Below are 27,381 nucleotides of genomic sequence, written 5' to 3'. Positions count from 1 at the left end.
TGGTCCTTTTTTATGAAGTAGACAGAGTTTACGTGTACTTCGTGTTGTCGACACCATTCGCTATACAGATTGAGTTGTCGCACCCGGGTGTGTCTGTGACAAAAGTTATAAACTGGAGAAGAGACAGAACTGATCATTGTTTTAGGCCGTCGTTAGGAATTTTAACGTGTAACCGTTGTCCTTCGATAAAAACTGCGAAACGGCTGTTCTGAAGAAAGCTGGGGTTAGGCGATGGTAGCTCTCTGGTATGCTGTGTATTTTCTTCAGCAGGTTCTCTTTCCAGACATGGTTTAACAACTGAAAATGCTATATTCTCTTTTCTCTGTGTGGTTTGGACGGATTAAATAAAAGGTTGCAAACGCTAGGTGTTTCCTTTGATTTAACGAAGGCTTTTGACTGTGTTGACCACAAAATATTACTGCAGAAGTTGGACCATTATGGAGTAAGGGGAGTAGCTTACAATTGGTTCGCCTCTAATTTTAAGAACAGAAAGCAGAGGGTAATTCTCCGCAATATTGAGAGTGGTAGTGATATTCAGTCCCAATGTGGCATGTTTCCTTTGATTTAACGAAGGCTTTTGACTGTGTTGACCACAAAATATTACTGCAGAAGTTGGACCATTATGGAGTAAGGGGAGTAGCTTACAATTGGTTCGCCTCTAATTTTAAGAACAGAAAGCAGAGGGTAATTCTCCGCAATATTGAGAGTGGTAGTGATATTCAGTCCCAATGTGGCACTGTTAAGTGGGGTGTTCCCCAAGGTTCGGTGCTGGGGCCACTGCTGTTTCTTATTTATATAAATGATATGCCTTCTAGTATTACAGGTGATTCAAAAATATTTCTGTTTGCTGATGACACCAGCTTGATAGTGAAGGATCTTGTGTGTAATATTGAAACAGTAACAAATAATGTAGTTCATGAAATAAGTTCGTGGCTTGTGGAAAATAATTTGATGCTAAATCACAGTAAGACTCAGTTTTTGCAGTTTATAACTCACAATTCAACAAGAACAGATATTTTGATCAGACAGAATAGGCATATTATAAGCGAGACAGAACAGTTCAAGTTCCTAGGCGTTGGGATAGATAGTAAGCTGTTGTGGAAAGCCAACGTCCAGGATCTTGTTCAGAAGCTAAATGCTGCTTTATTTACCATTAGAACAGAATCTGAAATAAGTGACACTTCAACACGAAAAGTAGTCTACTTCGCATATTTTCATACGCTTATGTCGTATGGTATTATTTTTTGGGGTAATTCTTCTGATTCAAAAAGGGTATTTTTGGCTCAAAAACGGGCTGTTCGAGCTATATGTGGTGTAAGTTCGAGAACCTCTTGTCGACCCTTATTCAAAAATCTGGGAATTCTGACATTGCCCTCACAGTATATATTTTCTTTAATGTCGTTTGTTGTTAGCAATATTAGCCTATTCCCAAGAGTTAGCAGTTTTCACTCAGTTCATACTAGGCAGTAATCAAATCTACATGTAGAATGCACTTCCTTGACTCTTGTGCAGAAAGGAGTGCAGTATTCTGCTGCATCCATTTTCAATAAGCTACCACAAGAACTCAAAAATCTTAGCAGTAGCCCAAACTCTTTTAAGTCTATAGAGTTTCCTCATGGCTCACTCCTTCTATTCTGTCGAGGAGCTCCTGGAAGAGATAAAAAATTAAGCAAATTCCAGTGTTACATTGTTGATTTTCTTCATTTAAACTTACGATTTGTCACCTGAATATGTTTTTTTATATTTCATTTTATCTGTTTCTGATATCGTGTTATAATTTAATGTATTGACTCGTTCCATGACCATGGAGACTTCTCCTTAATTTGGTCCCACGGAACAATAAATAAATAAATAAATAAATAAAAATAAATTGTCGAAGTCGCGTTGGCATAGAGCTGCAGTTTTGCGGAGACGTTCGGCTGGAATTCCAACTGTTCCGGTTGTGGTTAATCTAACGCAACAGGTTCAGCGGTCTTCTTTACGCTACGTCCACATGCTTCGCTAACGACGCTTACAATGCATGATTGCTGGTGGTTGACTTGTAATTCTTCTGACGACATGCATGTGTACGTTACTTGTAATTAATTTTTATATTCCATAGTCAGATACACAATTTTTTTGTGAATATAATACATACTTATATAATTATGTCTGCGAGAATGTTTCTAAACAAATAACTAGTTTCACAACATAAGAAAAGTAAGTTGTTAAACTGTATATTACTTCGAAATATAGATATGTTACTATTCATTTTGTTCTCTTTGTGTTCATGTCAATGTTTTCTGTGACCAAAGAAGATAACAAGAAAGCTTCTCTTACCAGGTGACGTATGTATGTGCTGACAGTTGCTGCAGTCTCTAGTCCCGTTGCCTCTGCTTCCGGTCCGTTGCTTCCAATACGGGTGGCTATTCGTTTTTACTGTAATTCGGTGTTAAAGTTTTTGATTGCTTGTAAACGAGAACACCGATACAGTGGGCGAAAATAATAAGCATTTCTTTACAATTTTTTTACAATCCCTTCATCGACTAGATATTCATAATAAGTTCAGGAACTTGCTACATGAAACACACTACTGGCCATTAAAATTGCTACACCACGAAGATGACGTGCTACAGACGCGAAATTTAGCCGACAGGAAGAAGATGCTGTGATATGCAAATGATTAGCTTTTCAGAGCATTCACACAAGGTTGGCGCCGGTGGTGACACCTACAACGTGCTGACATGAGGAAAGTTTCCAACCGATTTCTCATACACAAACAGCAGTTGGCTGGCGTTTCTGGTGAAACGTTGTTGTGATGCCTCGTGCAAGAAGGAGAAATGCGTACCATCGCGTTTCCGACTTTGATAAAGCTCAGATTGTAGCCTATCGTGATTGCGGTTTATCGTATTGCGACATTGATGCTTGCGTTGGTCGAGATCCAATGACTGTTAGCAGAATATGGAAACGGTGGATTCAGGAGGGTAATGCGGGACGCCGTGCTGGATCCCAACGGCCTCGTATCACTAGCAGTCGAGATGACAGGCATCTTATCCGCATGGCTGTAACGGATCCTGTAGTCACGTCTCGATCCCCGAGTCAACAGATGGGGAAGTTTCCAAGACAACAGCCATCTGCACGAAGAGTTCAACGACGTCTGCAGCAGCATGGACTATTAGCTGGGAGACCATGGGTGCGGTTACCCTTGATGCTGCATCACAGACAGGAGCGCCTGCGATAGTGTACTCAACGACGAATCTGGATGCAGGAATGGCAAAACGTCATTTTTTTCGGATGAATCCAGGTTCTGTTTACAGCATCATGATGGCTGCATCCGTGTTCGGCGACATCGCGTTGAACGCACATTGGTAGCGTGAATTCGTCAACGACATACTGTCGTATCACCTGGCGTGATAGTATGGGGTGCCGTTGGTTACACGTCTCGGTCACCTCTTGTTCGCATTGGCGGCACTTTGAACAGTGGACGTTACATTTCAGATGTGTGACGACCTGTGGCTCTACCCTTCATTCTATCCCTGCGAAACCCTACATTTCAGGAGGATAATGCACGATCGCATGTTGCAGGCCCTGTACGGGCCTTTCAGGATACAGAAAATGTTCGACCTCTGCCCTGGCCAGCACATTCTCCAGATGTCTCACCAATGGAAAACGTCTGGTCAATGGTGGTCGAGGAACTGGCTCGTCACAATACGCCAGTCACCACTCTTGATAAACTGTGGTATCGTGTTGAAGCTGCATGGGCAGCTGAACCTGTACACGCCATCCAAGCTCTGTTTGACTCAATGCCCAGGCGTATCAAGGCCGTTATTACAGCTAGAGGTGGTTGTTCTGTGTACTGAATCCTCAGGATCTATGCAGACCCAAATTGCTTAAAAATGTAATCACATCTCAGTTCTAGTATAATATATTTTTCCAATGAATACCTCGTTAATCATCTGCATTTCTTCTTGGTGTAGCAATTTTAATGGCCAGTAGTGTACTTATCGTCTTCTCGTACAGTCTGTATTACTTCTTACAGTGACACGTTGACTAATACTGGATAATTTAACAGAAATTCTATTAATTTGTCTCAATGTATAGATTCTCTTCTTTTTTTTTCTTGTAATGGAGGTGTTTGAAACCTTTACTAGAAGACACTTGATGATGTACGCCAAGTACCCCACGAAAGCCTTCTTACAAGTTTCCAAGTTTCAGTGTGAAATGAAGAATCCGGCAATATATTACAGCCTCGTACGTATCGCTTCCTAGAGCCAAATCACCTCAGACTGGACTTTGAAGGCGGAACTGCGATCGGCCATCACTGCAGCACATCTGACACATGTATTTTTTGGCTCTCCACGATACCTTTGTCTTCATTAAAATGCATTTTTGCAAATGGTAATAAAATCAGCAGAGCCACTTCGTACATAGCCTTGCGTGCTGTTGATCCTGTTCCGGCCCACTACTGTAGCCCACGCAGGCTTGAGGATGTCGGAATCTGCTCCTTTTTGACTGGACAATTCTAGTGATGACGAATAAGAACTACATATATGCCCATTCTCATACAATTAGCAAACCCCTAACCGTTCATAAGTCTTAAATGCAATTTGTGTTAATTGTCAAAGTATTATTTCCATACCGCCAAATGAGCTTTAAATATAATTGTTGGGGACCGGCACAAATATATCATTTCTTCGACATAATTGTCGTATGTTTCTATAATTTTCCTTTTACTCACTGTACGTGACTGGCCCCACAAGTGCACAAATTAGTTTCGCATGCTCGGACATTCTCATTTATTCAGAAACCCTGGACTCGTTCTTCAAATATACGTCCCATTAACTCGGCATTCATTTATACAATATCCAAGCTGAAATTTGTTTTCAACAACTGAACGTTATATGATTCAAGAAATTTCTAATCGCCAAAACAATGAAACTATACTTTACATAGTACATTCATATTTTTGCAAAAATTGGATTGTATGGAGTTTCATTAACATATGTTCTTGAAGGAAAAATTGTGATCACAGTCTGGCACTGATAATGTCACATGACGCACTACATACCGTGGGAACCAGTCATCTGAGACCTTCTCCGTACGCTATTTGCACAGGCCCAAGATGGCCTCTGCAAGTGAACTATGCAGGGTGGTCCATTGATAGTGACCGGGCCAAATACCTCACGAAATAAGCATCAAACGAAAAAACTACAAACAGCGGAACTTGTCTAGCTTGAAGGGGGAAACCAGATGGCGCTATGGTTGGCCCTCCAGATGGCGCTGCCATAGGTCAAACGGACATCAACTGCGTTTTTTTTTTCAAATAGGAACCCCCATTTTTATTGCATATTAGTGTAGTACGTAAAGAAATATGAATGTTTTAGTTGGACCACATTTTCCGCTTTGTGATAGATGGTGCAGTAATAGTCACAAATACAAGAATATTTTTGCAAAAATTGGATTGTAAAGAGTTTCATTAACATTTGTTCATTGAAAGAAAACATTTTGTTCACAGTATCGCACTGATAATGACACATGACGCACTACATATCGTGGGAACCAGTCCTCTGAGACCTTATCCATACGCTTTTTGCAAAAATATTGTTACGTGGTATCACGTAACATTCCGCCAGTGCGGACGGTATTTTCTTCGTGATACATTACGCGTGTTAAAATGGACCGTTTACCAATTGCGGAAAAGGTCGATAGCGTGTTGATGTATGGCTATTGTGATGAAAATGCCCAACGGGTGTGTGCTATGTACGCTGCTCGGTACCCTGGACGACATCATCCAAGTGTCCGGACCGTTCGCCGGATAGTTACGTTATTTAAGGAAGCAGGAAGTGTTCCGCCACATGTGAAACGTCAACCACGACCTGCAACAATAGATGATGCCCAAGTAGTTGTTTTAGCTGCTGTCGCAGCTAATCCGCACATCAGTAGCAGACAAGTTGAACATCAGCGACCTTGGTGGGTTAATGTGTGGTGCGGCATTATGGAAGGAAGGATAATTGGTCCCCATTTTATCGATGGCAATCTAAATGGTGCAATGTATGCTGATTTCCTACGTAATGTTCTACCGATGTTACTGCAAGATGTTCCACTGCATGACAGAATGACGATATACTTCCGACATGATGGATGTCCGGCACATAACTCGCGTGCGGTTGAAGCGGTATTGAATAGCATATTTCACGACAGGTGGATTGGTCGTCGAAGCACCAAACCATGGCCCGCACGTTCACCGGATCTGACGTCCCCGGATTTCTTTCTGTGGGGAAACTTGAAGGATATTTGCTATCGTGATCCACCGACAACGCCTGACAACATGCGTCAGCGCATTGTCAATGGATGTGAGAACATTACGGAAGACGAAATACTCGGTGTTGAGAGGAATGTCGTTAAACGTATTGCCAAATGCATTGAGGTTGACGGACATCATTTTGAGCATTTATTGCATTAATATGGTATTTACAGGTAATCACGCTGTAACAGCATGCGTTCTCAGAAATGATAAGTGCACACTGGAACAACTGAAATAAAATGTTCAAACATACCTACGTTCTGTATTTTAATTTAAAAAACCTACCTGTTACCAACTGTTCGTCTAAAATTGTGAGCCATATGTTTGTGACTATTACAGCGCCATCTATCACAAAGCGAAAAAAGTGGTCCAACTAAAACATTTATATTTCTTTGCGTGCTACACGAATACGTAATAAAAATGGGGGTTCCTATTTAAAAAAAAAACGCAGTTGATATCCGTCTGATTTATGGCAGCACCATCTAGCGGGCCAACCATAGCGCCATCTGGTTTCCCCTTTCAAGCTAGACGAGTTTCGTTCTTTGTATTTTTTTCGTTTGACGCTTATTTCGTGAGATATTTGGCCCGGTCACGATCAATGGACCACCCTGTATGTTCGCTGGTGCGCAAGCTTCGCGTGGTGTACCGTTGTCACGTAACATAGCTCGATGATACTTTGACCATGAAATAACTGCTACAGTGTAGTAAAGAGGGCAACTGAAAGAAATTGGCAATTAAACGAACAGAAATGACATATTCAAAGACAATAATTACAGTGAAATCAGCGCGTTTCATGATGGTCCTCTGGACATTACAAACGGCGGGACATGGTTCTTATAGACTGTGTAGTGACCATGGGCACGAATGCATACTCTGCAAAGTGCTTTCATACTGGCCACTAGGTTGGTAAGGATTTATTGTGGCAGAGTGTTAAATTTCTTCACACTCGACAACAGCACTCTGAGCGTTAGTGCATGCGGACGTGCTGCTTTGCTTCTCCCCAACGCATCCCACACGTGCTTGATGTGATTTTAGTAGGGCAAAGGAGTAGGACATTCCATTCGCCGAAAATCCTCGAGTTCTATGAGTTCTACCTGCGCTGTTCGATGCACTCACGCACTACCATCCATAAAAACGAAGTCACGGCCGAATGCATCCTTTAAAAAACGAGTGTGCGAAAGGAGCACAGTACCACAATAGCGGTGACCATTGAGTGTACGCCCATGCAACGTTATGCCACCGCCCACCGTAACACCTTGGTCATGAAAACAATCACGTTAGACAGTGCTCATGGGAGCATTACATGTTCCCTCCACTCCCCATGTAAGTGTTGTTCCCTCCACTCCCCATGTAAGTGTACATCCAGCATTCTTAATCATGATTGTTTTAGTGGTCCAGGAGTTAGGGTGTGCTGCGACGTAGGTTTGCTCGGGGTACTCCCTCCAAATCATTGAACACGGTGTACTCACACGTCAACGTTATTGTGACACTGTAGCCCTTTTCCGGGGTGCCTTCGGCCCTAGCTCCATTTCTACGGATGACAAAGCGCGACGGCGTCTAATAGAGCAGGTAGCGATGCTCTTCGAACGAGACGATATTCGGCAAAACGACTGGCCTGTCCATCTCCCGTCTTCAGTGAAGCCGAGCAGGTGTGGAGTAAAATGGTTCAAATGGCTCTGAGCACTATGGAACTCAACTTCTGAGGTCATCAGTCCCCAAAAATTTAGAACTAATTAAACATTACGAACCTAAGGACATCACACACATCCATGCCCGAGGCAGGATTCGAACCTGCGACCGGAGCGGTCGCGCGGTTCCAGACTGTAGCGCCTAGAACCGTTCGGCCACCCCAGTCGGTAGGTGTGAGCACATTAAGGAAATGTACTGCAGCAATCCACAAGCACCAACGACCGTACAGCAGATGTCAACCACGCTCGAGGAGCATTAGTACGCCCTATCATAAGAATTGTTTACCAACATTGCGTCCGCTCCCGTTAGCTGATTGGTCAACGCGGCGGAATGTCACGCCAAGGGGCCCCGGTTCGATTTCCGGCTGGGGCAGGAGATTTTTTCCGCTCATGGACTGGGTGTTTTGTTGTCCTGAAAACTGCTGCGGAAGCAAAGGGAACTTCACAGCAAACATAAACATAGCCAAAGAATTGCAGACAAACAAAAATTAAGCGAAGCGAAATGTAGTGTGAGGAGGGCTATGCGAGAGGCGTTCAATGAATTCGAAAGTAAAGTTCTATGTACTGACTTGGCAGAAAATCCTAAGAAATTTTGGTCTTATGTCAAAGCGGTAGGTGGGTCAAAACAAAATGTCCAGACACTCTGTGACCAAAATGGTATTGAAACAGAGGATGACAGACTAAAGGCCGAAATACTAAATGTCTTTTTCCAAAGTTGTTTCACAGAAGAAGATTGCACTGTAGTTCCTTCTCTAGATTGTCGCACAGATGACAAAATGGTAGATATCGAAATAGACGACAGAGGGATAGAGAAACAATTAAAATCGCTCAAAAGAGGAAAGGCCTCTGTACCTGATGGGATACCAGTTCAATTTTACACAGAGTACGCGAAGGAACTTGCCCCCCTTCTTGCAGCGGTGTACCGTAGGTCTCTAGAAGAGCTTAGCGTTCCAAAGGATTGGAAAAGGGCACAGGTCATTCCCGTTTTCAAGAAGGGACGTCGAGCAGATGTGCAGAACTATAGACCTATATCTCTAACGTCGATCAGTTGTAGAATTTTGGAACACGTATTGTGTTCGAGTATAATGACTTTTCTGGAGACAAGAAATCTACTCTGTAGGAATCAGCATGGGTTTCGAAAAAGACGGTCATGTGAAACCCAGCTCGCGCTATTCGTCCACGAGACTCAGAGGGCTATAGACACGGGTTCACAGGTAGATGCCGTGTTTCTTGACTTCCGCAAGGCGTTCGATACAGTTCCCCACAGTCGTTTAATGAACAAAGTAAGAGCATATGGACTATCAGACCAATTGTGTGACTGGATTGAGGAGTTCCTAGATAACAGGACGCAGCATGTCATTCTCAATGGAGAGAAGTCTTCCGAAGTAAGAGTGATTTCAGGTGTGCCGCAGGGGAGTGTCATAGGACCGTTGCTATTCACAATATACATAAATGACCTTGTGGATGACATCGGAAGTTCACTGAGGCTTTTTGCGGATGATGCTGTGGGGTATCGAGAGGTTGTAACAATGGAAAATTGTACTGAAATGTAGGAGGATCTGCAGCGAATTGACGCATGGTGCAGGGAATGGCAATTGAATCTCAATGTAGACACGTGTAATGTGCTGCGAATACACAGAAAGATAGATCCTTTACCACTTAGCTACAAAATAGCAGGTCAGCAACTGGAAGCAGTTAATACCATAAATTATCTGGGAGTACGCATTAGGAGTGATTTAAAATGGAATGATCATATAATGTTGATCGTCGGTAAAGCAGATGCCAGACAGAGATTCATTGGAAGAATCCTAAGGAAATGCAATCCGAAAACAAAGGAAGTAGGTTACAGTACGCTTGTTCGCCCACTACTTGAATACTGCTCAGCAGTGTGGGATCCGTACCAGATAGGGTTGATAGAAGATATAGAGAAGATCCAACGGAGAGCAGCGCGCTTCGTTACAGGATCATTTAGTAATCGCGAAAGCGTTACGGAGATGATAGATAAACTCCAGTGGAAGACTCTGCAGGAGAGACGCTCAGTAGCTCGGTACGGGCTTTTGTCAAAGTTTCGAGAACATACCTTCACCGAAGAGTCAAGCAATATATTGCTCCCTCCTACGTATATCTCGCGAAGAGACCATGAGGATAAAATCAGAGAGATTAGAGCCCACACAGAGGCATACCAACAATCCTTCTTTCCACGAACAATACGAGACTGGAATAGAAGGGAGAACCGATAGAGGTACTCAAGGTACCCTCCGCCACACACTGTCAGGTGGCTTGCGGAGTATGGATGTAGATGTAGATGTAGATTTCATCCCCATCTCCGACGCACAAGTCGCCCAATGTGGCGTCGAATGGAATAAGCACTTGCCCTCGGCGGCCGAACTTCCCTGAATGGGGGACTCCCGGCCCACAATGCCGTACGCTCATTTCCATTTACCAGCATTGTAGTCAGCATGGGAGCACGATATGCGGCGTGCAGTACCATCTGTGGTGATCATACAACCTGTTAAAAACCAAGTATCGCCTTTGGATAATGTCCAGTGAACCGTCATGAATCGTGGTGACTTCAGTGTAATTACTACCCTTGAATAAAAGTGTAGTTTCTGTTCGTCTTGTTGCGTATTTCTTTCAGACAGCTTCTGTTCTATACTGCAACAGTCCTTTCTACGCGTGGTCGAAGTTATTCGAGATATATTACTTGCCAGTGACACATTATGAGAAAGTTACTTTCGTCCTTAATGTGTTCAAATGGGTGTGAAATCTTATGGGACTTAACTGCTAAGGTCATCAGTCCCTAACCTTACACACTACTTAACCGAAATTATCCTAAGGACAAACACACACACCCATGCCCGATGGAGGACTCGAACCTCCGCCGGGACCAACCGCACAGTCCATGACTGCAGCGCCTGAGACCGCTCGGCTAATCCCGAGCGGCTTCGTCCTTAAGCTTTGCACATCAGTGTATATTCCGACGCTACAGAAGGTGCATAGGTAACACGGGAAACGCTGAGGCTAACGACAAAACTTGACAAAGATTAGAAAATTACCTCAGATTTGTAAAATAGCCTGAGATATTCATAAAGTTATTGACAAAGAGAGTACTAAAGTACCTGTACGATTCGTAAATTTTTCACAAATACAGCTGATCCTATGGGAAAAAATAGTAAAAGTGGAATATTTCTACTCGGTACAGACGGTGGCAAAGAAAGAGACGCTTCAGACGCAGATACGCCTGAACTTTTTCACCCTAAAAAATAAAGGAAAACAGTTATCTGTTGGAGTGTAGATATAGAACTGAGAGAGACGTTCCTAAATCGAGAGCAAAGGAATGAATGAATGAATGATCGTATGGCGTTGTTGGGCGAGATGCCCCATGCGGGGAAGTCCGGCCGCCGTAGTGCAAGTTCTGTTTACTTGACGGCACTTCGCCAACTTGCTTGCGCCAATGATGATGTTGAAGGACACACAACACCCAGTCATCACGAGGCAGAGAAAAACCCTGACTCGGCCGGGAATCGAACCCGGGACCCCGTGCGCGGGAAGCGAGAATGCTACCTCAAGACCACGAGATGTGGACGGGAGACAAGGAGGATGAATAGAATGGTATTGTGGACCTGGGAAAAGCATAGATGATTCCGGTGTGTCACTGTTCGTGTGTGTGTGTTTTCAGAACTGAGATGGACCTGAAATTCACAGCAGGAATTCAGTGCAATATGGAAATAATGTGTGATTTGAATACTTGTGAAGTGGGGAATGAAGGGCAGCTTTAAAAAGGGAGGACCACTGACGAGATTATTCAACAAGTTTGATAATTGTGCTACTCGACGACATCTATCACTGAGTTAGGTAAAGCCATTTTCATTCTTCCAGTATGGTTATTCCAGATAATTAAGCAGAAAAACCTTGGGAGTTAGGAGGCAGTGGTTGTGTAATGTGGTACCAAGGGGAAGACAATCAGTGCTCAAGTCCTCCTGAAGATGATAACAAGTTATCTTGCAGAAATATCGCACCATCTGAATGACACTATCGTGCTGGATTTCCGAGAACATTTAAAAAAGTGTTTCATTAACTCCTTATTTCACAGTTTAGCAAAATGTCAACAAAAACTTGAGTTTTATTTATAATTGCACAGGGTTATACGGCCAGAGCCAGTTGACGTAAAGATTTGTGAATATCGTACCGCGTCATAATGCAGAAAACTATACTGGAGAAACCAACGTTTCGGCGACTGATGTACGTAGGGTGTGAGAAGTGGCTTATATTTTGTCAAGCCGCTCTCTGAGCATGACTTTACGTTATAATTTTAAAAGGTCGTAGTTCTGATTGGTCACTTGAGGCAAAAGGAGCGGTAATTTTAGTACGCTGATAAGCCAGAATATTATCACCAACATCTTAACACCTCGTTGGTCCATCTTTGGAACGAAATAGGCCACCGACTGCATATCAGGTATCCGACAGTTGGTTGGTAGGTTTGTGAAGACATGTGGCACTAGATGTCTAAAATGGTTCTGAGCGCTATGGGACTGCACTTCTCAGGTCATCAGTCAACTAGAACTTAGAACTACTTAAACCTAACTAACCTAACGACATCACACACATCCATACCAGAGGCAGGATTCGAACCTGCGACCGTAGCGGTCACGCGGTTCCAGACTGAAGCGCCTAGAACCGCTCGGCCACTCCGGCCGGCACTAGTTGCCTACGCACAGGTCATGTAATTGGTGTAACTAATGGGCCGCTGATTTGCGTACGCGGTGATGGCGCCCGATAGCTACACATATGCGTTTCATAGGATTTACGTCAGCCAAATTTGGTCGCCGAGACATCAACGTGAGTTCACTATAATGCTCCTCAAACGATGGTAGCAAGGCTCTGGCTCCGATACAAGGACAATTGTGTTGCTGAAAGATGACAAAGCCGTCGGGGAAGACATTAAGCATGAAGGGATACACGTGGTTCGCAGCGGTCAGCGTGTCTTCGATTACAAGCACAGATGCTACACAAGCGCAGATAAATGTCTCCTTCTGCTCCCACCAACCTGCGTCCGTGGTGCGGTGCGTGTTTTAAGCACATTGATGACGCCATTTGTGGACATGACCATCGTCTTAGTGTAGCAAAAGTGTGATTCAATTGAAGTGCCGACACATTTCCATAGATCGGCGGCCGAATCCTGATAGTAATTTGCCTACTGGAATCGTGATTGACGGTGTCGTTTGGTCGACATGTAAACACGTAGGGGTGGTCTACTGCAGAGCTCCATGTTCAACAAGGTATGCTCCGAAACACTTGGGTGTGCACTAGTATTGTGTTCTTTTGGCAGATATGCCACAATCACCATCTATCCTTGTCTTCTTTCTATTACACTTCAGTGACTCCACTATATCTACACTCATGGTCATAAATTAAGGATAATGCTGACACATGGTGAAGCAACGCTCTGGTGGCCGGTTTGCGGGTTTAAATCACCTCTGGATATGACCATGCGGTGCTTTTGACCTGCGGTCGTCGCACGGTGGCGCTGGCAGCAGTCCACATACGCAGAAGTTTGTTGGTGCATGTCAGTACGGTGTAGCGATTAAGTGTGCAGTCGCTTTCAGACTTGCTAATAATGACTGTGTGTTGAAAATGGCTCAAAAAACACATATTGATGACGTTATGAGGGGTACAATACTAGGGCGACTGGAGGCTGGTCAAACACAGTAGGTCGTAGCACACAAAGTGTGATCTCAAGACTATGGCAACGATTCCACAGGCAGGAAACGTGACCAGACGCTACAGTACGGGACGTCCACGATGTACAAAACCACAAGAAGACCGATATCTCACCATTAGTGCCCGCAGACGGCCACGGAGTACTGCAGGTAGCCTTGCTCGGGACCTTACCTCACCCACTGGAACAGTTGTCTCCAGACTGATGACCATCGATGTTATGTCCCATAGTGCTCAGAGCCAGCCAGCCAGTTGTCTCCAGACACACAGTCTACAGACGATGAACACACATGGTTTATTTGCCCGGAGACCTGCAAGGAGTATTCCACTGACCTCTGGTCACAGGAGAGCCCGTAAATCCTGGTGTCAAGAACACAGTACATGGTCATCGGAACAGTTGTCTCAGATTATGTTCACGGACGAGTCCAGGTATGGTCTTAACAGTGATTCTCGCCGGGTTTGATCCGGCGTGAACCAGTAACCAGATACCAACCCCCTAACATCCTTGAAAGGGACCTGTATGGAGGTCGTGGTTTGATGGTGTAGGGTGGGATTATGATTGCTGCACGTACACTCCTGCATGTCTTTGACAGAGGAACTGTAACAGGTCAAGTGTGCCGGGACGTCATTTTGCACCAGTATGTCCGCCTTTTCAGGGGTGCAGTGGATCCCACCTTCCTCGTGATAGACTGTAACGCACGGACCCACCGAGCTACCGTCGTGGAGGAGTGCCTTGAAACAGAAGATATCGGGCGAATGGAGTGGCGTGTCTGTTCTACACACCTAAACCCGACCGAGCACGTGTGGGATGCTCTCGGTCGACGTATCGCTGCACGTCTTCAGACCCCTACGACACTGCAGGAGCTCCGACAGGCACTGGTGCAAGAATGGGTGGCTATACCCCAGCAGCTGCTCAACTAAATGATCCAGAGTATGCCAACCCGTTGTGCGACCTGAGTACGCTTGCATGGTGGTCATTTCCCATATTGATGTCGGGGTACATGCTCAGAAAACAGTTGAGTTCTGTAGCACATGTGTTTCGGGACGGTTTTCTCAACTTATCACCAGTACCGTGGACTTACAGTTCTGTGCTGTGTGTGTTCCCTATGAGCCTATGCTATTAACACCAGTTTTGTGGAGTGCTACGTTGTGTGGCACCACATTCTGCAATTATCCTTAATTTATGAGCATGAGTGTAGAATGAACCTCTGCATTTCGCTTTTCAGATTTTCTAGCTTCCCTATCATGTTCGGACTACTGACATTCCTTGCCCTGATTCATAGAACCTTATCGTTCGTTTAAATTCAATCTTCTTCTCAAGGTCTCCGCTCCTTGGTAGTTCCCTCTCCGGGATCGTTTGTTGATGGAGGGCATATCATCAAACTTTCTCAGTTTCGGGCTTTATGTCCTGTGGATTCACATTATGTTTCTTTAACGCAGTGGTTTCCATTACCTGCTGTGCCCTCGTGCCGTTGATCAGTCCTGATTCTTCCGGCTTTTCGGGGCATTTTCCAGCCCCAAAGGCAAGAGAGTTTCCTGAACCTCTGTCCGCTTCTCCGCGCACTTTGACAAACCGTTGGCAGATACAGGTTGACTTCTTAGCTGAAAGTCTTCGGCTGCCATTGTTGATGATTTTTATTCAAAATGTAGGCAGCGGCAAGACTAGAACCTGGGACCGATGGCGTTTTGATTGCTGGTCAAAGACGCTAACCGTTTTTTTTAATTCCAGGCTAAATTTGTCACTCAAAAAAAAAATTAAAACAAAATCAGAGTTAATCTTACATTAAAAAGTGGAAAAATAATAAAAAACGGAGGTTTTCCCTTTCGAGACATTGTCTGCAACTATTATTTTAAACGAGGAGAAGACCAACAAGGCCACAAAAATGCAATAAACTGCGAAGCAACATAGATGGAAACTGTCCAGAAAGCCACATGGAACAGGTAACTCAACGGATACCTTGACGACGAAATATAGGGTTCAATATATTGCCGAATAAGTCACAATACCAAGGCAGCGGCCATATATTGTTGGAAGGCGATTGGCTCCGTATCGCTCATCTGCCTACAATGTATGTCACAAATGGCCCAAGAGCCGTTTCAGATGTATTTGACCCTGCCCTCGGAAAGTAGTCTGGACGCAACGACATATCAGCCGAAAAGGCAGTGTCAGCGGTTCGAGCAAGAAACACAAATTGTTTTTTAAACCAGACCCAGTTCGCTTCGTGACCATGACAGATAAACCTATATTGTAGCCTGTGTATGGCGGGGCCAATGACCGCAGTGATCAGTGACACAAAGTCCTATATGGAATAGGCGCTCATTGCTGGATAATAGATTGTGTACCATTTGATACCATGAAGATGCCACCGCAGTTTTTAGAAGACGAAAGCTAACATGAAACTTCAGCGTCTTCCAAGAACTTTGCGGCGGTGTCCGTTCAATAGGCGCCTTACAGTCGACTTCTCGACCATGCATTAACAAAATTTTGGTAGTAGGATGCTTCTTCTGTAGAATATCACCTTTCAAATAACTGACACCAATTCAAGGACATGTTTTAACCTGAAATTCATCGACCAAAATCGACAGGCAGTGCAAGACTGACGGCCGCAGACAGTAGAACAACCGAGACGTGAATGTGTTTATTGAGTAGGAGAAGCTCAACATCGTACAAAAAATGGTTCAAATGGCTTTGAGCACTATGGGACTTAACTGCTGTGGTCATCAGTCCCCTAGAACTTAGAACTACTTAAACCTAAATAACCTAAGGACATCACACACATCCATGCCCGAGGCAGGATTCGAACCTGCGACCGCAGCGGTCACGCGATTCCAGATTGTAGCGCCTAGAACCGCTCGGCCACTCCGGCCGGCCAACATCGTACACTGAACAAACAACACAGATTATTTCCTTAGAATATCGGGAAGTCTCAAATCCCCTGATGAAACGGGCAAGCACACCCGCCTTGTATCGTAATCGAAAAATGTGATGCTTTAATAAAAAACCGACTTGACAGCTACTTTAATTTCCTAGCCATCATCGTGGGAAAGGGAAAATCTAAGCGCTTTACATAAGACACAAATATCCTCGATCCGAAATTTATAACGCAGGTTAAGTGAACACCGTTCATGTTTCACGATAACTCCTCGTATTTTCTTCTTAACTTACAATTAAGTACAGCCACTTGGAGCGGAGATCCATCAGTTGTGACTGCCCTAATATTTCTATCGACGACCGTCGTCAACGAATTGACAGCATTACCAAAACCACGTAATTTCAAAAAATGATTCAAATGGCACTGAGCACTATGGGACTTAACTTCTGAGGTCATCAGTCCCCTAGAACTTAGAACTACTTAAAGCTAAGTAACCTAAGGACATCACAACAATCCATACGCGAGGCAGGAATCGGACCTGCGACCGTAGCGGTCGCGCGGTTCCAGGCTGTAGCGCCTAGAACCGCTCGGCCGGCTCACGTAATTTTATCAACCGACGTTTGCCTTCGTTGATGCAGGCACCAAATACAAGGCAAAGAATTTCGGAAATGAATTTGCGGAAAGCACAGGCGGCTGCCTCCTATAACGAAGGTACTGGAAAACTGGACAACGTTACGACAAACTTCTAAGTCGTAGCGGTGACTATTTAGAGAAGTAGCTGGAAGATGTAGCTATCTGTTGCAAATAATACATTTTTGATTTCCGCAGTTGTTTCCATTTCAGGACGGACTAGATGATCGGACGTTACTTTCCAAAGAGCTCTCACGTAACTCAGTTCCACGGAACAATCACGATGCTCAAAGGGAAGTGGAGAACCTTTCTACCGGCTGTAGATCCAAAAACATAGTGAAGGAGACCATTGTAACCGTGGCTGAATCGTTGGTTTCTCCAATGATGTTTTTTTTTAATTATGACGTAGCACAATACTCAGAAAAGTTTTATGCCTACTTGCTCTGGTCGCGGAAGTCTACACAGGTATTGAGAAGACGTAGTTATTAGTATCAAAATAGGCAGTACGAACCTGATCAAATTTCTTCATTTTATTTACACGTCAAGTTTCGTAGGACCAAATTGAAGAGCAAATCTCCAAGGTCATGGAACATGTCAGTACATGAAATTACAACATAAAAGTAATAAAAGGTGAAAATAAAATGTTTAGGAACCCGAAAAAAGTCTGTCCATAAATTTAAGTAAAAGAAATCAATAATACAACAAGAATCAGCCTAATTTCTCAAGGAACTCCTCGACAGAATAGAAGAAGTGACCCATGAGGAAACTCTTCAGTTTCGATTTGAAAGCGTGCGGATTACCGCTAAGATTTTTGAATTCAAGCGGTAGAGTATTGAAAATGGATGGAGCGGTATACTGCAGACCTTTCTGCACAGGAGTTAAGGAAGTCCAATCCAAATGCAGGTTTGATTTCTGCCGAGTATTAACTGAGTGAAAGCTGCTTATTCTTGGGAATAAACTAATATCGTTAACAAAAAATGACAATAAGGAATATACATATTAAGAGGAGAATGTCGGAATACCCAGACTCGTGAGCAGGGGTCGACAAGAGGTTCGCGAACTTACACCACTTATTGTCCGAAACGCCCTCGACTGAGCCAAAAATATCCTTTTGGAATGGGAAGAGTTACCCCAAAATATAATACCATACGATGTAAGCGAATGAAAATAAGCAAAGTAGACTAATTTCCTTGTCCAAGGGTCACTCACTTCAGATACTGCTCGAACAGTAAAAATGGCAGCATTAAGTCTTTGAATAAGATCCTGAAAGTGGGTTTTCCACGACAGTTTGCTATATACCTGAACACCTAGAAATTTGAACTGTTCAGTTTCACGAATCATATGCCCATTCTGTGAAATTAAAACGTCAGGTTTTGTGGAATTGTGTGTTAGAAACTGTAAAAACTGAGTCTTACTGTGATTTAGCGTTAGTTTACTTAGAAGCCATGAACTTAAGTTATGAACTGTACTATTTGAAACTGGGCCAATGTTGCACGCAACATTCTTTACTACGAAGCTAGTGTCATCAGCAAACAGAAATATTTTAGACTTTCCCATAATACTATAGGGCATATCAGTTATATAAATAAGGAACAGAAGTGGCCCTAACACTGATCCCAGGGGTACCCCACACTTGACCATACCCCACTCAGACCCCACATCACAGCCATTTTCAACATAGTGAATAATGACCTTTTGCAGATAGATATTCAGCGATAACAGGCCCTGCTGACCACACACTGTTTCCACAAACTGCCTCCATTCCTTCCTGTTTTGTGCCCGGTTCCTCCAGGTGTCTTCAATTCCAAGATTGGTGTCTGTTGCTAAAGTAAAAGTTGAAACAATTGTGAGCTACTCCCCGTATTCCGTAATGGTCCAACTTCTAGAGCAATATTTTGTGATCAACACAATCAACCACCTTGGTTAAATCAAAAATATGCCTAGCGTTAGAAACCTTTTGTTTAACCCATCCAGTACCTCAGAGACAAAAAAGAATATAGAATTTTCAGTTGTTAAACGACTTCTAAAGCCGAACTTTACGTTTGATAACAAATCTTGTGACATAAAATGATCAATTATCCTTATATTCACAGCCTTTACAATAACTTTAACAAACACTGATTCCATAGAAATAGGTCTAAAATAGTCTACATAATCCTTTTCTCCTTTTTTATAAAGCGGCTTTACTACTGAGAATTTTAATCGCTCAGGAAGATGACCATTCCTAAAGGAAAAGTCACAAATATGGCTAAATACAGGGCTGACCTGTGCAGCACAGTACTTTAATATTCTGTTAGGCACTACATCATATCCATGAGAGTCCCTAGTCTTCAGTGATTTGATTATTGACTCAATCTCCCTCTTGTCTATATCACAGAGTACTTCAAACATCAATCTCGGGAAGGCATTTGCCAAGAAACTAAACTTTTATTAAATTCACCAGCAATGCTCAGAAAATAATTGTTAAATACTGTATATATACCTGATTTATCAGTAACAGACATATTTTTACTACAAACTGACTTTATATCGCCAACCTTGTGCTGCTGACCAGACACTTCCTTCATAATTGACCACATGCTTTTAATTTTATCCTGTGAATTAGTTATTCTACTTGCATACCACATATTCTTTGCCTTTCTAATAACATTTTTAAGCACCTTACAATACTGTTTGTAATGGGCTGCTGTAGCTTGATTGTGACTACTTCTAACATTTTGATATAATTCCTGCTTTATTCTACATGATATCTTTATCCCACTAGTCGGCCACCTGGGCTGCCTATTACTGCTAGCACCCCGTTTAGAACGTTCTAATGGAAAGCAAATCTCAAAGAGCATGAGAAATGTCTTAAGGAAAGCTTTATATTTATAAATTTTATCGGCACCGTAAACACCCTGCCACTCTTGTTCCTTGACAAAGTTTAAGAACTCTCTGTTGTTGTTGGATTAACTTACATGTATTGTATCAGTGAGCCAGTCAAAAAGCTCCAAGGATCCTCCCCTCATGGAACACATTAATTTGTCGAAACTGAAGCTCACCGTATCTTTTCTCGGTAAACAGTTGAAACCCATGGCCGACATTACGAGCAGACTACGCCTCTTCTAACGGACACACACAACAACTCACACTACGGACAAAACACCGATGTGACAACCTCGAGGGCACAAGCAACGCTGAAGAAAAGCTGTCAAGGTGCGTGCGACACAGCAGTGGGACCGGTAAACTACGTAGCAGCTTTCCCGCTCAACGCTCAAGGCGTAACTGCGTCCACTACACTACGATATCTCTATATAGTTGAAGATGAAACACGCGTTGGTTTTAATGATTGCCAACCCAACGCCCGCAGCTTATCCCTGACACTTTCTTCCCTATTTCACTTCTCCGAACTTTTGCAATGTCCTCCATCAACCATATCTAGTAAGAAACGCATGCCGCAAAACAGTGCTCTATCAGAAACGTGACAAATGTAGAGTAGGCGGTCTCTTTAGTAGATTTACTGCATCTTCTAAGTGTTCTACCACTGAAGTTCAATCCTTGAATTCCTTCCCCACAGCAGTATTTATGCGGTCGTTCCAATTCAAGTTGTTCGTCATTATAGTTCCAAGGTATTTAGTTGGATGCGAAATTTACAACTTTTTTTGATTTCTGCGGTTTATAGCGTAACCGAGATTTAACGGAGTCCTTTTAGGGTTCATGTGGATGACTTCATACTTTTCATTATTTATAGTCAGTTGTCACTCTTGGCGTCATACAGATATCTTGTCTAGGTAGTTTGATCTTCTAATGAGTTTACTAGACGGAAAGTGACAGCATCATCTACGAGTAACCTAAGAGGGCTGCTCAGACTGTCTTCTAAATCTTTTATCTATCTTGGGAATAACAGATGGCCCATATGCTTCTCTAGGGAACGGTAGACCTCATTTTGGTTTTCCTCTATGTCTTTCCGTCGATTGCTACGAACGGTGACCTTGGTACTTCCTGGGAGATTAAAACTGTGTGTCGGACCGAGACTCGAACTCGGAACCCTTGCCTTTCGAGGGCAAGTTCTCAACAGAGTGAGCTACTCAGGTACGACTCACGACCCGTCCTCACTGCTTCAATTCTGCTAGTACCTCATCTCCTACCTTCCAAACTTCACAGAAGCTCATCTGCGAAGACAATTTCATTCTGGAAACATCCCCCAGGCTGTGGCAAAGTCATGTCTCCGCAATATCCTTTCTTTCAAGAGTGCTAGTTCTTAAAGGTTCGCAGAAGAGCTCCTGTGAAGTTTGGAAGGTAGGAGACGAGGTACTGGCAGAATTGAAGCCGTGAGGACGGGGCGTGAGTCGTGCTTGGGTAGCTCACTCGCTTAAACACTTGCCCTCGATAAGCAAAGGTCCCGAGTTATAGTCTCGGTCCGGCACACCGTTTTAATATGCTAGGACGTTTCATATCAGCGCACACTCCGCTGCAGAGATAAATTTTCAGTCTGGGAACTGTGACCTTTCTAACATGAAATGCATGGCAACGTACATCAAAGTTCATTGGCACTGATATGTCTGTAAGTTCTGGTATACTTTTAGATCTAGTGAAAAATGACTAACATCGGTGTTGGTGTCTTTAGTACGGCTCTTGTAAATGAGCCATGGGATACAGTCTTCAGGTATTGTCTTGAGGTCCTATCCGTCTTCAGGTACTGTGTTGAGGTACCACAGATGGCAGAGGGGAGACACCTCTGCGTCAAGTCAGGCTAGCTGTTGGGAACCAGAGAAGCCTCTTCGACGGTAATAAAATAATATCAGTTTTCACTTATTTATTAACAATTTTGACGAGTCGTCATTCTTCCACAGCAGCCTATGCTGTTGCACATTCAGCAGAGTGTTCGATCGTAGCTGACGTCTGTCAAGTCACCTCATCGGCTGCTCGTCCGGGAGAAGTGTCGGCTACCCGGACGCCGCGGCGGACTGCCGGCGAGGAGGCGCTGGAGTGTACTCGGTTCCATTCCCAGTCTTACGGTGATCCTTGAGATGACTCATCCACGATGTAGCTGGTGTCGGTAGTCGTGTGGTGGGTTGATCTCCTCCCTGTCCTCGGCAGGCGTCAGCATCCTGAGGTACCTGAGTGTCGAACAGGAACGTGGACTACCAAGAGTTCCTGTTTCTGGCTTCTGCATTGAAAATCGTTATTGGCAGCAATCTTTGCTGTGATGGTGTCGGAAGAAAGCTTCCATCAGTAGATGGCAACCAGAGAACAGCATGATGTTCATCATTTTGAGTACATCTTCAGCTAGCCCAGAGGCTTCGCTGAAGAATCTAGGACGTGTAGTCACTACAGTATCGCAATCATTGGATCTGTTGCTATTACTGTGAATGCCATTGATTCCAGTGATCAAATCATGACGAGAGCTGAAGAGCTGGAATATTTATAGTGCTACGACCCAAGGCTCTGTTCGTAATAACCAAATGTGTCCTCCTTATTCTGCTATATTCACTAAACAGGCTGTCAACTACTCCGTCGATCTCACGCCATGTGCTCTTATGAAAGAGATGGAACCTCTCGTACGAGGTAACGAATATGCTTCCCTCGCTTCCTTTTGTTTTCTGCCACGTCTGCTTCCTGCTAAATACATATCCTTACTCGGCACCTAGTGTCGTCGACTTCACTCACTTACGACATACTCGCTCACTTTCTGCTTCCGTTGGTGTCTCTGGCGTGACTTGAATTTGCCTTGGGAATGTCAGTGAGTTTTCTTAATTTTTTTCTAATTTCTACCCTTTACTGTTCTGTGCGGTAGCCGCGCGGGGTAGCTGCGCGGTCTAGGGCGCCATGTCACTGTTCGCGCGGCCACCCCCATCGGAAGTTAGAGTCCTCCCTCAGGTATGGGTGTGTGTGTGTGTGTGTGTGTTGTCTTTAGCGTAAGCTAGTTTAAGTTAGATTAAGTTGTGTGTAAGCTTAGGGTCCGATGACATCAGCAGTTTGGTCCCATAAGACCTTACCACAAATTTCCAAATTTTCTGTGCCGCAATAATATTATCTAACAACTGCGTTGACCAACGTTCATGCTTAAAGGGTGTTACAAAAAGGCACGGCCAAACTTTCAGGAAACATTCCTCACACACAGAGAAAGAAAATATGTTATGTGGACATGTGTCCGGAAACGCTTACTGTCCATGTTAGAGTTCATTTTATTACTTCTCTTCAAATGACATTAATCATGGAATGGAAACACACAGCAACAGAACGTACCAGCGCGACGTCAAACACTTTGTTACGGGAAATGTTCAAAATGTCCTCCGTTAGCGAGGATACGTGCATCCACCCTCCGTCGCATGGAATCCCTGATGCGCTGATGCAGCCCTGGAGCATGGCGTATTGTATCACAGCCGTCCACAATACGAGCACGAAGAGTCTCTACATTTGGTACCGGGGTTGCGTAGACAAGAGCTTTCAAATGCCCCCATAAATGAAAGTCAAGAGGGTTGAGGTCAGGAGAGCGTGGAGGCCATGGAATTGGTCCGCCTCTACCAGTCCATCGTTCACAGAATCTGTTGTTGAGAAGCGTACGAACACTTCGACTGAAATGTGCAGGAGCTCCATCGTGCATGAATCACATGTTGTGTCGTGCTTGTAAAGGCACATGTTCTAGCAGCACAGGTAGAGTATCCCGTATGGATTCATGATAACGTGCTCCATTGAGCGTAGGTGGAAGAACATCGGGCCCAATCAAGACATCACCAACAATGCCTGCCCAAATGTTCACAGAAAATCTGTGTTGATGACGTGATTGCACAATTGCGTGCGGATTCTCGTCAGCCCACATATGTTGATTGTGAAAATCTACAATTTGATCATGTTGGAATGAAGCGTCATCCGTAAAGAGAACATTTGCACTGAAATGAGGATTGACACATGGTTGGATGAACCTTTCGCAGATGTGTACCCGTGGAGGCCAATCAGCTGCTGATAGCGCCTGCACACGCTGTACTTGGCACGGAAACAACTGGTTCTCCCGTAGCACTCTCCATACAGTGACGTGGTCAACATTACCTTGTATAGCAGCAACTTCTCTGACGCTGACATTAGGGTTATCGTCAACTGCACGAAGAATTGCCTCGTCCATTGCAGGTGTCCTCGGCGTTCTAGGTCTTCCCCAGTCGCGAGTCATATTCTGGAATGTTCCATGCTCCCTAAGACGCCGATCAATGGCTTCGAACGTCTGGAGACCTGTCTCGATACAAACGTACCGCGCCACGGCTATTGCCCCGTGTTAATCCATACATGAAATGGGCATCTGCCAACTCCGCATTTGTAAACATTGCACTGACTGCAAAACCACGTTCGTGATGAACACTAACCTGTTGATGCTACGTACTGATGTGCTTGATGCTAGTACTGTAGAGTAATGAGTCGCATGTGAAGACAACCACCGAAGTCAACATTACCTTCCTTCAATTGGGCCAACTGGCGGTGAATCGAGGAAGTACAGTACATACTGACGAAACTAAAATGAGCTCTAACATGGAAATTAAGCGTTTCCGGACACATGTTCACATAACATCTTTTCTTTATTTGTGTGGGAGGAATGTTTCCCGAAAGTTTGGCCGTACCTTTTTGTAACACCCTGTATATCCAATTCTGGACGACGCGTATCGGCTTGGTAACTAATTCCGTAACCTAAGGCGGAAGCGTAATATAGTCTTTGTCTTGTGTGTCCTCTCTTGAAGTGTGATTTTGTGTATGTTGGGCATTAGTAGTATGAAACTTGATGCTCTTGTATGTAGGTTGTGTCCCGCATCTCTTGGAGGATTGTTTTCGAACTTAGTGGCATCTTGTAAGAGAGAGCTGGAGGGAAGTAGAGTTTCGAACGTTTTCCGTCCTCAGGTGCCCGACGACGACCCGCGGCTTGAGGCGTTCCCGGATGAGCGCGACGCGCACGGACTGGTGTCTTCGTCGCTGGGCCTGCGGTTCGCGGTGTCGGGCGCGCACTTCGTGTCGGGCTCCATGAAGCTGCGCTGCGTGGCGGAGGTGGCGCCGGTGCTGTGGCAGGGCGACAGCGAGAGCGTCGTGCAGAGGGTCACCCCGCCCCCCAACACCGTGCGGGAGGCGCTCTTCCTCGGTAAGCTCACATACCGACTTCGAACAGGTTGGCTGATGCATCTACATTGCCTGACTAAAAAGGTGAAGTACCCAGACGGGGAAGAGGAAAACAAACGAAGCTTCCGATTTGAGGGATACGTCTTTACAAAATAGAATCAGTTGAGACAGTTCTCATCTACTGCTTCGTCTCAAAGTGCTCATTTTTAATTAGGTTACATGTTTTGATCACTCTGCATCATTCGTCTCAAAGTGCTCATTTTTGATTAGGTTACATGTTTTGATCACTCTGCATCATTTTCAGCTCCAAGTAGTTGCATCAGCAACCCTTCTTGTCCTTTCAGAACCAGTACTGCACTCTGATATGTGGTTCCGAATAGACAGCACCAGTTGCTGGCGCAACTGCTTGGATCTGAAGATGATTCACGGTGATCGAAACATGTAATCTACTTGAAATGTGCAACTGAGGCAGAACAGTAAACGGGAATTATCTTAACTATCTAAACAGTTGCTGAATCAACTTGAACTGTGATTGGCCTGATGACGGCAGGTGGGAGGCTTTTATTTAGAGAATGTAAACTTGCTGGTTAATGATGTTTTTTAGTCGGACCTTTTACTGCCTCAATGCTGTGTTCCATGTTACGTCTACATAACTACATACTGTACATGTGTGACTGAAATGGGTGGACGGTTAAAGAATCTTCAAATGTAATGTGATGTAAGTTATAATATTAGCATTCGCAAATCGTTTATGTTCTTAGAAGATGTAAACAAGCTCTTATCGGGATGGCAGTCAGTCGTGATGTCTCGGCGAATTAAACATGTAAGTCTATCTTGGTAGAAGGAGCACCCTGTTAGTAGTCTAGTAATCATCCCGCGTGTGCAGTTTTGATGAACTTAAAACTAAACAACAGCTGTTTTAATGACGACTTAATCAATTTTACCATTTTCAGCTATTTTCAATTTTGGAGTGAATACTGTTTGATTTAATCATTCAATATCAGCCGAATTTGTCGTATGACTATTATGAAGTACTTCACGTACGATAAGATCAAAGGTTCACTCTCGAGGGACATCAAAAAGTCGTTGAGCTTAAAATGTCACTGATGTATTGTGAATAGAATAGGTGTTTGGAACGAGGTTGAGAGGTGAGCAGGGGACTTTTATTTGTAGACTTTTATTTGTATTTCCTAAGTCGGGCCTTATAACTGCTTTAATGATGTGATCCATGTTGTAATTGACGGTAAGTCATCGAGTAAAACAGAAGTGATTTCTGGAGTTCCCCAAGGTAGTGTTATAGGCCCTTTGCTGTTCCTTATCTATATAAACGATTTGGGAGACAATCTGAGCAGCCGTTTTCGGTTGTTTGCAGATGACGCTGTCGTTTATCGACTAATAAAGTCATCAGAAGATCAAAACAAACTGGAAAACGATTTAGAAGAAATACCGGTATGGTGCGAAAAGTGGCAGTTGACCTTAAATAACGAAGAGTGTGAGGTCATCCACATGAGTGCTAAAAGGAACGCGTTAAACGTCGGTTACACGATAAATCAGTCTAATCTAAAAGCCGTAAATTCAACTAAATACCTTGGTATTACAATTACGAACAATTTAAATTGGAAGGAACACATAGAAAATATTGTGGGGAAGGCTACCCAAAGACTGTAGGACACTTAGAAAATGTAGCAGACCTACTAAGGAGACTGCCTACACTACGCTTGCCCGTCCTCTTTTAGAAAACTGTTGCGCGGTGTGGGATCCTTACCAGATAGGACAGAATGAGTACATCGAAAAAGTTCAAAGGAAGGCAGCACGTTTCGTATTAGCGAGAAATATGGGAGAGAGTGTCACAGAAATGATACAGGATTTGGGCTGGACATCATTGAAAGAAAGGCGTTTTTCGTTGCGACGGAATCTTCTCACGAAATTCCAGTCACCAACTTTTTCCTCCGAATGCGAAAATATTTTGTTGACACCGACTTACATAGAGAGGAACGATCACCAAGATAAAATAAGGGAAATTAGAGCTCGTACGGAAAGATATAGGTGTTCATTCTTCCTGCTCGCTATACGAGATTGGAATAACCGAGAATTATGAAGGTGGTTCGATGAA

General features: G+C 43.9%; 1 protein-coding gene across 1 annotated transcript in view; it reads left to right on the top strand.

The window, feature by feature from the left end:
* Positions 1 to 27,381, top strand: part of LOC124802461 — a 238,461-nt gene that overhangs the window by 201,379 nt on the left and 9,701 nt on the right. The window contains exon 5 of the mRNA XM_047263249.1: positions 25,056 to 25,290. Coding sequence (XP_047119205.1) covers positions 25,056 to 25,290 — 235 coding nt within the window. The remainder of the gene's footprint in view (positions 1 to 25,055; positions 25,291 to 27,381) is intronic.

Source organism: Schistocerca piceifrons, chromosome 1 (genome assembly GCF_021461385.2).
Source record: "Schistocerca piceifrons isolate TAMUIC-IGC-003096 chromosome 1, iqSchPice1.1, whole genome shotgun sequence".
NCBI lineage: Eukaryota > Metazoa > Arthropoda > Insecta > Orthoptera > Acrididae > Schistocerca > Schistocerca piceifrons.
The sequence above is the reverse complement of the archived record's forward strand: the minus strand, read 5'-3'. Positions and strand labels throughout refer to the sequence as shown.